General features: G+C 42.3%; 1 protein-coding gene across 1 annotated transcript; it reads right to left on the bottom strand.

Moving 5' to 3' along the window:
* Positions 1-2,210: 2,210 nt before the first annotated feature.
* klhl28 (kelch like family member 28) lies at positions 2,211-12,947 on the bottom strand. The gene is made up of 6 exons (XM_039669883.2): positions 12,697-12,947; positions 11,743-12,003; positions 9,331-9,968; positions 8,616-9,059; positions 6,263-6,471; positions 2,211-5,674 (listed from the first exon to the last, which is right to left on the bottom strand). The coding sequence occupies exons 1-6, from the start codon at positions 12,700-12,702 to the stop codon at positions 5,511-5,513; spliced, it is 1,722 nt and encodes a 573-aa protein (XP_039525817.1). The 5' UTR covers positions 12,703-12,947; the 3' UTR covers positions 2,211-5,510.
* Positions 12,948-13,466: the final 519 nt, after the last annotated feature.

Genomic DNA, 13,466 nt, shown 5'->3' with positions numbered 1-13,466 from the left:
GTTTCACGGCTCATTCAGGAGGACTATTATCTTCTTATAGACATCAACTCACACACACACACACACACTGAACTCGCTTCTGATTTCTTGAGAAAAATCTCTTGTTTTTTAATAAAAATCATCCAGGTCTTAAAGGGATAGTTCACTTTGAAATTAATGTTTGATATGTTTTATCTTCCCTCAAGGGCATCCAAGATGTAGGTGTCTTTGTTTCCACAGTATTTTCAGTTTTGACATTTTTCAGTCAAACCGTTGTTGTCTATCAGTCATACACTGGAGGCTAAGGGGGTCCACCAAAGAGCAGCACAGAGAAGTCCAAATTAAACATGATTTAATGACTCGTAAATTTAAGTAGTGTAAGACACAAAACGAGCGGTTTGTGTGAGAAAACCAACAGTATTTATATCGTTTTACCTCGTGTAATCACAGCCATGACAAAATGATGTGACGGCACGGGCGCTTCGGTCTGGAAGTGATCGCTTGCGTGTGACGTCACTCTTTGTTTATACAGAGATTTGGGAAGTTTTACCTTTCACTAAACATATTTAGATATAAGGGAAACCGCAATGGAAGACGATTTCGGTATATCTAAATATGTTTAGTAAAAGGTAAAACTTCCGAAATCTCCGTGTAAATATTGAGTGACGTCACACGCAAGCGATCACTTCCCGCGTAACATTGAACTGATTCAGTTCGGTTCAGTTGGACATTGAACAACTGATTCAGATCACTGTGATTACACGAGGTAAAACGATATAAATACTGTTCGTTTTCTCAAACCACTCGTTTCATGTCATAGGCCATCAATGTGGACTTATATTTACGAGTCATTAAATCATGTTTAATTTGGACTTCTCTGTGCTGCTCTTTGGTGGACCCCCTTAGCCTCCAGTGTATGACTGATAGACAACAACGGTTTGACTGAAAAATGTCAAAATTGAAAATACTGTGGAAACAAAGACACCTACATCTCGGATGCCCTTGAGGGAAGATAAAACATATCAAAAATTAATTTCAAAGTGAACTATCCCTTTAATCTTTACTTTATTTCTTTCAGTCGTCATGAGTAGAGTTAGGAAACACTCATCTTTAGTTTATGTATGAGTGAATATGCAGTTTAATACTTTTATAAACAGTATAAAAAACTATTCAGCTCTTGTATCTGCTTTAGCTGCAAATAAATCTATTTGTTTCTAATCATGTGTTGATGAGGTCATTTAATGAAAACATCCTGACGAGACATTACTCATGTTATATGCTGAGTTTCTCCCGGGAACGAACACGTCACAATATTCCTCATTATAATAATTAATGCACAGAATAAAGGGGCGGGGCCTGGTTGAGTTAATTAGTAGTGTGTTACACTGGTGTTTACCAGAGCCCGTCTAACGGAGAGACTTGGCACTTCCTATTAGCCCTATTGTGGATCATCTTGGTTGCAGTTCCATTAGAATTCCACTGGAGGTGATCGCGGGCGAGTGCAGAATGAATGGGAGTCTATGGGGCTAAACGGCTAAATGTGTCTCTTTCACCTGCTATTCGTTAAATCAAAATAGATTTTATTGTTGATTCCACAAGTTCAATATAGATTATAGGCTAAAAGTCGAATGAACGAGTACTTATGTCCTTTTGATTTCTTACAGGTTAGGCTGTTGTTGGCCGGAGCACGCTAGCATTCTGCTATTGTGTGACGTCATCACATTTTTGAACGGATTTTTAGAACAGATAAGTGAACTCAAAAATGCAATTTTCAGCTGAGTGTATTATCTTAGCCCTCCCTTTTGAATGCAACTTTCAAATTACTTGACAACAAATTACATCCTGAGAAAAGTGGATTTCTGGTGGTGAAACCCCATTGACTCCCATTCATTCTGCACTCGACCGCGAGCGCCCCCGCATGGACAGAGACGCGTTACTGCAGCCAGTGCCAATTCTCTTCAATTAGACATTCTCTGCGGTTATGGAAAGGGGCGGGGCATTTCCCAAACACACTCGAAGCGCTTGACCAATCACAACACACTGATCCAGCCGACTAATCAGAGCACAGTGTGCTTTTCAGAAGGAGGGGCTTCATAGAGACAGGAAGTCAACAGAGCGTTACTGACAGACTGGGAAGAGAGGAGCCGCAACAGTGGAGAATAATCAACATTCAAGTTCTAGGAGAGCCTGAACACAACAAGAGTTTGGAAAGGACATGATATGAAAGCAGAAACATTTCCAGGCCTTTATTTCTTGACTGGTTGAGCTGCGACACATAAATAAACTGGCATTAGTTTGCTATTCTCTTTCTCTCTCAACGCTTGATAAATGTGAAAAATAAATACTGCGTTTGTAGCTAAGGTTATCGGTTTAGTTCCAGTAACAATCCACAGGTTTATAAAAACACAAGCCAGACAGACAGACTCATGAGAAACAGAAAAAGTGGCATCATCATCATCGTCAGGAAAAACAACAAAACAAAGTTTAAGACAGTCAGAGAAAGTCGTTCTAGATTGATTCCCTCAAGAGCACTTTGGTGAGACACACACCAACACACACCGAACCTGTTCCATCTGCAGTTCCACCTGTGTGAATCCATAGGGAACGATGACATCATCCGACGCCGGATGATGGACAGATGTCAATCACGTTTCAGCGCATTTCTGTTAGTTTAGGAGAAAATCAGCAAATATATTGCAAACGGACACAATAAATGACGGCGATGAACATTCACTGGATGTACGGAAATATTTCTTATTGCTAATCAAACACAGATGTTTCCCTTTGAGCCTTCGTTCTCTGACACACTAAACCGACTGAACTGATGTTTCCACCGCTCAGATCGACCCAAAGCAAAGTGAACAATGACAACTCGTGTCCTTCCAAGCTTGTGTTGCTTTCTAAGAGTTTTACTTCCCACTGACTTCCATTATATGGACAACAATACAGTGAAAGTCAATGGGAACCAAAACAACATTCTTCTAAATATCTTCTCGTGTAACACAGAAGAAGGAAAGCAACACAAGTTTGAAACGACGTAAGAGCGACTGAACCGGTCAGATCAATCCAAAGCAAAGTGAACCGTAAACAGTTGTCCTTCCAAACTTGTGTTGCTTTCTAAGAGTTTTACTTCCCATTGACAACAATACAGTGGAAGTCAATGGGAACCAAAACGGCTCGAAGAACAATATTCCTCAAAATATCTTTCTCACAAGTTTGGAACGACATGAGAGTGAGTGAAGGATTCTGGGTGAACTTTCCCTTTAAATGTGTGTAAATCCAGAATGAGGAGCGACACAAGCCGTTCAGGTCACAGGATTCCCCAAAACACCTTGGCAATTAGATGAGGAAAATAAAAAACGAGTTGAAGAAAAAGTCTTATTGCCTCAAAGGAACTCAAACATCATATTTACACAGTAGAAAATGGTTTGGTTAGAGCACAACTCCATCATCAGTGTCTCAGTGTGCGAGCGATGATCTCGAGGCCCGAGATTCAGACTCGAGACGCTTCCTCTGAACATGGGAATGTTTTGGCACTGTGTGTGACTGGAGTTTGTGTATCAGTGAGACGCTACACACACACACCACTGTCGCTCACGTCACACTGAAGGTGAAGGATGTTATTGCATGAAGCTTCATCAGAGACAAACGTCACTGAAACAGGAAATCAAGTTTCACACGATGAAAGAACTAAAACAACTGAATCCTGAAGAGGAAATTAGCACCGAACAGTGTGAGAGAGTGTTCACGTACACACACACACACACACACAGACTCAATGCCTCACTCACTGACTCACTCACTTACTGACTCACTCAATGACTCACTCACTCACTTACTGACTCACTCACTCACTGACTCACTCACTTACTGACTCACTCAATGACTCACTCACTCACTTACTGACTCACTCACTCACTTACTGACTCACTCACTCAATGACTCACTCACTTACTGACTCACTCAATGACTCACTCACTCACTTACTGACTCACTCACTCACTTACTGACTCACTCACTCAATGACTCACTCACTTACTGACTCACTCAATGACTCACTCACTCACTTACTGACTCACTCACTCACTGACTCACTCACTTACTGACTCACTCAATGACTCACTCACTCACTTACTGACTCACTCACTCACTTACTGACTCACTCACTCAATGACTCACTCACTTACTGACTCACTCAATGACTCACTCACTCACTTACTGACTCACTCACTCACTTACTGACTCACTCACTCACTGACTCACTCACTTACTGACTCACTCAATGACTCACTCACTCACTTACTGACTCACTCACTCACTTACTGACTCACTCACTCACTGACTCACTCACTTACTGACTCACTCAATGACTCACTCACTCACTTACTGACTCACTCACTCACTTACTGACTCACTCACTCAATGACTCACTCACTGACTCACTCACTCACTTGCTGACTCACTCACTTACTGACTCACTCACTCACTCACTGACTCACTGACTTACTGACTCACTCACTCAATGACTCACTCACTCACTCACTTACTGACTCACTCACTGACTCACTCACTCACTTACTGACTCACTCACTCACTGACTCACTCACTCAATGACTCACTCACTCACTCACTGGGTCACTCACTCACTGACTCACCCACTCACTGAATCACTCACTGACTCAATCACTGACTCACTCACTCACTTACTGACTCACTCACTCACTGACTCACTCACTCACTCACTCACTGACTCACTCACAGACTCGCTGACTCACTCACTTACTCACTGACTTACTGACTCACACCCTGACTCACTCACTCAATGACTCACTCACTGGGTCTCATTGACTCAATCACTGACTCACTCACTCACTCACTCACTCACTGGGTCACTCACAGACTCACTCATTGACTGACTCACTCACTCACTGACTCACTCACTCACTCACTGACTCACTGACTTACTCACTGACTCACTCACTCACTCACTCACTGGGTCACTCACAGACTCACTCATTGACTCAATCACTCACTCACTCACTCACTCACTCACTCACTCACTCACTGACTCACTCACTCACTGACTCACTCACTCACTCACTGACTCACTCACTCACTCACTCACTGACTCACTCACTCACTGACTCACTCACTCACTCACTCACTCACTCACTCACTGACTCACACTCTCTCACACACACACACACACACACACACACGAGTGACAGAAAGCAGCCCTTATCATGAGTGTCGTGCTACTCCTCCAGAGCGCAGCGCTGACTCCCCTCCTCACACACACACACACACACACACACACACACACGTGCGTCCCTCATGAGAAGCCTGTAGTGTTCAGGGGAAGGATCTCAGCGATCAGTGAAGGCTGTCGGCCTTGTGTTCATCCGCGCGTCAGTCGGGAGCCGCGGCGCTAACCGTCCCTGTGCCGCGCGGCGCTAACCTCGCCGGCGAGCGAGAAACACACACTCCTTCCCCTCGCGGTCTCTGGCAGAGCGTCACCCGAGCGCCCGGGGTCAAAGAGCACTGAGGCCGAAGTTACAGCGACAGTACATCATCCCGCTGGAGTCGCGCCAGCTGTCCGTTAGCGGGTCGTAGCGCTGCACCGCGTTCAGGTACGACGAGCCCGAGTGACCGCCAACCACGTACAGGTAGTTATCGACCACAGCGGAGCCCACGCCTGCAGAAACACACACACACACACACACTCTGAGATCAATCATCTGCTTTACACATCATCAGCTGAAGAACACTTACAGGAGCGTTTGCCTTTAATAACACCACAGAAGAACAACTAGCCCAACTAATACACACTTCCAGCATTATTAAAGACAATAAACACTCAGTCATTAAACAACAACTAATACAAATTAGCAATCACAAATAGCAATACGATTGAAATAAAGTGTTTTAAGATTTTCAGGTTCTGAAAATTATCAAATGTAAAATAACACTTTAGTTTATAAATAAAATCCACATTACAAATATGGTGAAACAGTCGAGTATAGAGCGAGTGTGTGTTCTCAGCATTGTGTTGTGTGATTAGTGTATATTTATGAGCGCTGTCCCTTTAAGAGCCAAAAGGGTTTGAGTCTCTCGCGCTTGAATGGTTTAAACTCATCTAAATGCTAAAAAAAAAGAATCGGTAAGAGGAATCAAAATGTAATTTTATAACAAGAATTGTGATCGATTTTCGATTCCCACCCCTAGTGGCATTACACTGATGAGGACAGAACACAGAAGGACGTGTGGACTGTGGAGGTCTGACCTGTGCGCGGCTCGCTCATGGGCCGACACGCCGTCCACTGGTTCTGATGCGGGTCGAACCGCTCAATGCTGGATAGATGAGACACACCGTTGTGCCCGCCGACCACGAAGATGAAGCCCAGCATCACCCCGACCCCGAAGTTAATGCGCTTATCAGCCATGGGCGCCACCATATCCCATGAGTCTTTGCTCGGGTCGTATCGCTCCACACTGAAACAAACATCAGTCACAGTCTTAAAGTCCCCCTGTGGTGTAAACCCAGCGTTTAATGTTGTTTATGTGTGTGTGTGGTGTGTTTAATCTGCTTTAACACACACCGTGTGTAAGTTGATAAGTGGACAGCATTGCTGAGTATTTCCTCCTCTAAACTGCAGTGAACCAAAGACAGTCTCAAACACACGCTTTGAAATTGCTGGTGTTTCTGACGTCACAAGCCACCTTGTAACCAATCAGATTAACGTGTGATCGTGAGTGATGAGGGGAGGCGGGGCTCATTTGCATATTCATAGAACCGCGCATACTAAATGAGGCGAGGGTGTCGGGTTACATGCAAGATGTTTTCAGGCGTGAAGGAAATTGTGTCATTTTGATGATCAAAGATGAGTTTTAAGGGATAAAATGATTGACTACAGGGGGATTTAAAACATCATGAATTGACTGACATTAATGACCAGACAAATATTCAAATTAATTAACCAATCATTAACACCCCTGATCAGCTTCTCCAAACGTGGATGTTTTTCCACTAAGAAACGAACATTGTTATTATGTTTTGATTGATACTGTGAAGCTGCTTTGATGCAGTCTATATTGTGAAAAGCTCTATATAAATATACTTGACTTGACTATAACGTTTGGCAGCATGAACCCATGACAGTGTCCCATGAGTCTTTGAGTGTGTTGTTTCCAGCCTGAACACACTTCTCACGAGAGCGACGCGTTCATGGAGACGTAACGACAACAGCACAACCTTCCCATGAGCCTCCAGCTACTGTAACTCCAGCTTTAACATTCACTACAAATGTGCTCAATCTCATCTGCTCATTTAAACACACAACTATCATTCATTATATATGAAACAAGGCCTGGAATGTAACCGTGTTTCTAGTACTATACGATATTTTACTATCATTAGGTATTTCTTAATATGTAGAATTTTTATATTAAAATAAGGGTGTTCAACGATTAATCACATCCAAAATGAAAGTTTGTTAAGATAATTTATATTTGAGAAATATTTGCCTGTATATATATATATATATATATATATATATATATATATTTATAAATAATTTATATTAAATTTAGGGCTGTGCAAAAATTAATTGCGATTAATCGCATCCAAAATAAAAGTCTGTGTTTACATAATATATTTGTGTGTGCTGAATATAATTATTTTGTATATATAAATACCTATGCAAGCATGTATAGATTTATGAATTATTTGCGCTTAAATTCTGTATATATATAAATACATAATCTATATTATATAAATATAAATATTTTATATATGAATAGCACATTTTCTTAAATATATACATGCATGTGTGTGTATTTATATATACAAAATAATTATACACAGCACACACAAATATATTATGTAAACACAGACTTTTATTTTGGATGCGATTAATCGCAATTAATTTTTGCACAGCCCTAATTAAATTATATATAAATATTTTATATTAATAACACATTTTTTATAAATATATGCATGCATGTGTGTGTGTTTATATACAAAATAATTATACACAGTACACACATACAGTGTTTTATGTAAACACAAACTTTGGATGCGATTAATCAGGGTTAATCATCGCTCAGCCATAATTTTAATATTTCATAAAGTTTTAGTAATTGTGGTGTTGTTTTTGTCTGTTTTATATGATTTTTTTAAATATCTCTTTAATTTTTATTATTTTTATTTTATTTTAGTAATTTCAGCACTTCAACTTAAACTAAACAGACAATATTTACTTAAATTACACTTGCGGTCAAAAGTTTAAAAAGATAAATTAAGAAATTAAGTTTACTTGATTATTCAGTAAAACGATGTTATTGCGAATATTATTGTGACTCGTTCAGTGTTTTACTCGCTGACTTCAGCAGCTTCTTACACAAAGAACATGGTGACGAAACGAGTTTGTCCGCTCAGGGCCACCGTAGTAACATGTGGATGTCAGCGGACCCGCGGTGTGTGTGGAGACAAACGCTCATTCTGAGCTAATAAACACACAACGCTTCATTATGAGCTCTTCGTACACCACTGAACACACAGTTATGTTTCTGATATTGCGTTACACACTGCACCTTTGAAAGGAAGGACTAATTCCCAGAATGCATCGCTGCCGTACCTGTTCATGTGCGCCGGGCCGTAGCCGCCGATCGCGTACACCATCCCGTCCAGCACGGCGGTGGCGAAGCAGCTCCGCGAGTTGGTCATGGGCGCCACGGGCTGCCACTCCTTCACCTTTGGCACGTATTTCTCCACCGACTGCAGGTAGTACTGTCCGTCGTAGCCGCCGAGCGCGTACAGCTCGCCCGCTAGCACCACCACACCTAGCGTGCTCCTGCACTCCGCCATGCGCTCCACCGAGGCCCAGGTGTTGCTGTCGGGGTCCCAGCGCTCCACGCTGCTCTCGTGCCGCCGGTAGCTGATGCCCTGACGCATGTGTGTCGCGATGCCGCCCACCACGTACACCTTCTGCTCCAGAACCGCCACGCCGAACTCGTAGCGGGGCACGGTGAGCGGAGCCAGGCCGATCCACGAGTCCGTCTGCGGGAAGTACATCTCCATACTGACACACACACACACATTTAATTTAATATTCAACAATATTATTGATCTGCCTGCATTGACACCACTATATGAGAACTGAACTGGATGATGATATATATATAAATTAACTAAATTTACAACAAAAACGAACCATCACTGAACTAACTAGAGCTGGACTGTGACGCTATTTTCTTTGTACACTGAAACACTCTGTGTTGTATAAATAAAGGTGACTTGACTAGAACTCGTTAATATGAACGCTCCAGAACGCTTAATTAAACATGTCAAACCTTTCCAGCGTGGCGAATAACCCGGCTTTGCCCCCGACCGCCAGCAGGACCTTGGGAGCGCAGCGCGGCCGCGTGGACAGCACCGTCTGGTACGAGAGCCGGTGTTCGGGCATGAAGTGGTACTTGAGCGCCTCGTTCAGCAGGTGTTTGCAGGTGTGGTCGTCGCGGATCAGGTGATTAGCCTCGTAGAGCCGCGTGAGGAACTTGACGCTCAGCAGCGGCAGCCGGACGCAGTGCAGGAGCTGCGCCAGATACTGCTGTCGCTCCGTCAGGTCGTACTTGATCCAGGACTCCAGCGCGAAGAACACCGCCTCCTCCGTCACCACGTTCAGGCAGTCGTTGGACACGATCTCGTCGAGCTCGGCCCGCGTCAGCTCGAAGAACTCCTCCGTCTGGCACACCTCCTCGAAGTTCTGGCAGATGAACTTGCTGGCCGCCAGGCACAGGTCGTGGCAGCCGTATGTTTCGGCGAAGCGCGAGATGCCGATGCAGTTGCCGGCGTCGAGCTGGCTCTCCAGGAAACTGCAGCACTCCTTCAGAACCAGCTTGACCTGCAGGAGGTTAGCGGCGGGGAGGAGCGACTCCACCGTCTCCTGCGAGATGAACACCGTTCCTGTGTAGGCGTACTCCACTATGGCCTGATGGAGACACGGAAACATCGCGGCTAATTCATCTTGTGCGTCGATTACAACAAGTTACACAAAGGACCGTAGTGGACATAAATGTCTGAGTCATGAAAATGTGAAGCTTGGGGGCACAGACTTAAAGGGATACTCCACTTTTTTTGGAAATAGAGTTAAACAGTTGGGTTTTACCGTTTTCAAATGTATTCAGACGATTTTCTGATATTTCGAAGAATATCAGTAACCAGACAGTTTCTGGTCTCATTGACTTGCATAGTATATTTTTTTCCTACTATGGAAGTCAATGGGACCAGAAACTGTCTGGTTGCTGATATTCTTCGAAATATCAGAAAATCAGCTGAATGGATTCGAAAACGGTAAAACTCAACTGTTTAACTCTGGGGGAGTTGTAAAATGAGCCTATTTCCAAAAAAAAAGTGGAGTATCCCTTTAAGTTTGGTGTTATTTTAAAGAAGACACTTGGCAGAGTTCAAAAACCAAAAAAGTTAGTTTATGAAAATGAGTTGTAAATGTAACATGATGACCTCCGCACTGTGTCTATCTATGCTTTTTGTAACTGTGTAGTTAGTGAGTTAGTTTGGGCGCAGTCCCAGATTTGGGATTTGCAGAAAGTTTTTCTCTCTCAAATAATGCAAGCACAATTTTTTTTCTTAGACACAAACAAACCACACTGGCATCCATACCAACTCATCCAAACAATAACAACTGCATCATTTATTCAATTGTCTCTATAATACGCAGAAGCAGAAAACAGGAATAAAGCGAGTTTTTTCTATACAGGCCAAACCTGAGAAAATGGCGGCATCTGGTAAAACACCTGTTATTATTATTTTTTTTTTTAAGGTTTGCTAACAGAATGAAAGCCTGTTAACAAAGATTGCATCATTTTATAGTTAAACGGCCGTGGGATTAAAAATTGATGCTATAATGGGGACATTTTTGTCTTTAAGGTCCTGAGAGGGACTATTTTGTGTTACTAGTGTAAAATAGATTTATTAAAGGAAATGGAGATGAAATATTACAATTCCAACAAAAACACACACCTGTACCAAAATGCATGAAGTTGGCATTAACACAGGCGACATGACAAATAAAATAGAAAAGAATAAGACAGAAATATCAATAAGGGTTAACTAAAATGCTTCATCAAGAAGTTTCATGGGAAATCATGTGTTATTTAAAGGCCCTTTTCACAAGATGTAAAATAAATCTCTGATGTCCCCAGAGTGTGTGTGTGTGAAGTTTTAGCTCAAAACACCCCACAGATATCTTTATATAGCATGTTAAAATGTTTTGAGGGTGAGCAAAAACGCATTATTTTAGTGTGTGTCTCTTTAAATGCAAATGCTCTGCTGCTCCCGGCACAGGGGGCGGAGCAACAAGAGCTCCTGTGTGTGTGTGTGTGTGTGAACAGCCTTTTATGTTCAAACCGGAGTCAGACAAAGACGGAGAGACTCTAGAAGTGACAGCATGAAGAAGTGAGTGGTTAGCTGATGAATTTATGTCGCTGATGTTGCATTTCCTATTAATCTCATTCCCGGGGGTGGAGTTTATGCTAATTTTAGGGTTTGTGATGTCACTAACCCGGAAGGAAGCTTGTGTAGTCCCTACCAGCTGTTTGCTGTCGTCCTTTAAAAGCAATTTCTGTAAAAGATACATTCTCCCTTTGCTTTGAACTTTGAGCGTCATAACTTTGTCGTTTATGCTCAAAACCGCGACATTACACGCTAACTACAGAAAAGTGAGATAATAATCAAGCTGTGCTCACCTTGAGCGCGGCTTCATCGACGCACTGGAACTCCACCTCTGACGTCTCCTTCTCCGACAGGTTTCCCGTGAACATGGCCTTGAAGTACGGGCTAATGCTGGCTAGCACCACCTTGTGCGCGTGGATCTTGGCGTCTCCGACCCGCAGCACGATGTCGCAGAGCTCATGGTCCTGTCGCAGGAGTTGCAGACCCTGCAGGAGCTGCTCGGAGTGAGGCCGCGTCAGACTCGCAAACATGTATGACTTCGCCGACTGCTCCATCTGACAAACACACACAAGATTACACACGTAATTTTGACATATTATCTCATAACATTTTTTTACCTTACTTTTTTCATCATTTCGATTTTATCATTTTATTGACTTTATATGTCATAATTTAACTTTTAACATCCCTTTGACACAATTTAGTTTCTTTTATCTCAATATGTCATAACTATGAATGTCATCATTTTGATTCTGTCATATATAGGCTACATTTGATTCTGTCATAAACATTTTACGTCATAGCTCTGACTGTCTCTCATGACTCATTATTTCGCCTTTGCATGTCATAATATCGACTTTCTGTTATAACGTTTTCATTTTCTATCATAGTTATGAGTTGTCAAAGCATGATTTTTATCTTATGCTTCCCTATGAAGACAAACACGCGCTCTTTCTAGGCAGCATTAGCTTCGACACACACACAGACATTCAGATTTCCGAACAGCAAGACTCATATCAGGTGTATTCAGTGATAACACCAGAGTCATTACGCTCATCCTCACATATGAAAATCATCTTCATCTGACATGAATCAGCTGATATGAATAAATAAAGCTGCTCATTCTATGCTAACATTAGCATCTGCATTAAAAGCTCAGCACAGCGGCGTTTAGCGCTCATTAACACCGTCCTCTGGTTTATTTAATGCTGTAAAGTGCAGTAATAAAGCGTTTATTCAGTGTTTACCTGCATGTCTGCTGATTTCTGGCAGTTTGAAGCGCAACACGGCCGCGACTGTCAGGAAAACAAACACAAATCAGCGCATGCGTCACTTCCGGGAAATCAAGGAGCAGAGCAAAATAAAACCGCGACGGACCATCCTCCAAATATCGCCTGCTCCTTTAAATAAGAGCTTGTTTTCAAAAAATCTTGTGAATGTCACCTCTGTGAATATCAGTTGCAGAAAATTTTGTTTGTGTGTGTGTGTGTGTGTGTGTGTGTGTGTGTGTGTGTGTGTGTGTGTGTGTGTGTGTGTTGCCCTGGAGCTGCTCTCTGATGCGACACTGATGTAGCTAAAAATAGACCTGAATGAGAGACAGAGAGGGAATCATTGACACACCCAATAACCCCATTGCACTCACATACACACACTCATACACTGCTCTTATTGTACACTTATACACACCTTACTGTACACTCATATACTGTTCTTACTGTACTACACATCTCTCACTGTACACTCATACACTGCTCTTAAGTGTACACTTACTGTACACTCATATACTGTTATTACTGTACTGTCCACCCATATACTCTTCTGTACACACCTCAAGTATGAATGTAATAGTGACCTAGTTTTGATTTAAAATGACTAAAAAGTATGCTTTCATGCACATTAGTGTACATTTCCATTTGTAGATACATTTACATTTACACTAGAGCTCGCCTCAGTCTGCAACATGGAAATGGAAAGTTGCAAAAACCTCTTAGATTTCAGCTTCGGTCCACTAGACTCA

The sequence above is a fragment of the Pimephales promelas genome, chromosome 15 (assembly GCF_988280905.1).
Source record: "Pimephales promelas chromosome 15, fPimPro1.hap1.1, whole genome shotgun sequence".
NCBI classification, from domain to species: Eukaryota; Metazoa; Chordata; class Actinopteri; order Cypriniformes; family Leuciscidae; genus Pimephales; species Pimephales promelas.
Note: the sequence above shows the minus strand (reverse complement) of the source record. Positions and strands in the feature narration are given on the sequence as shown.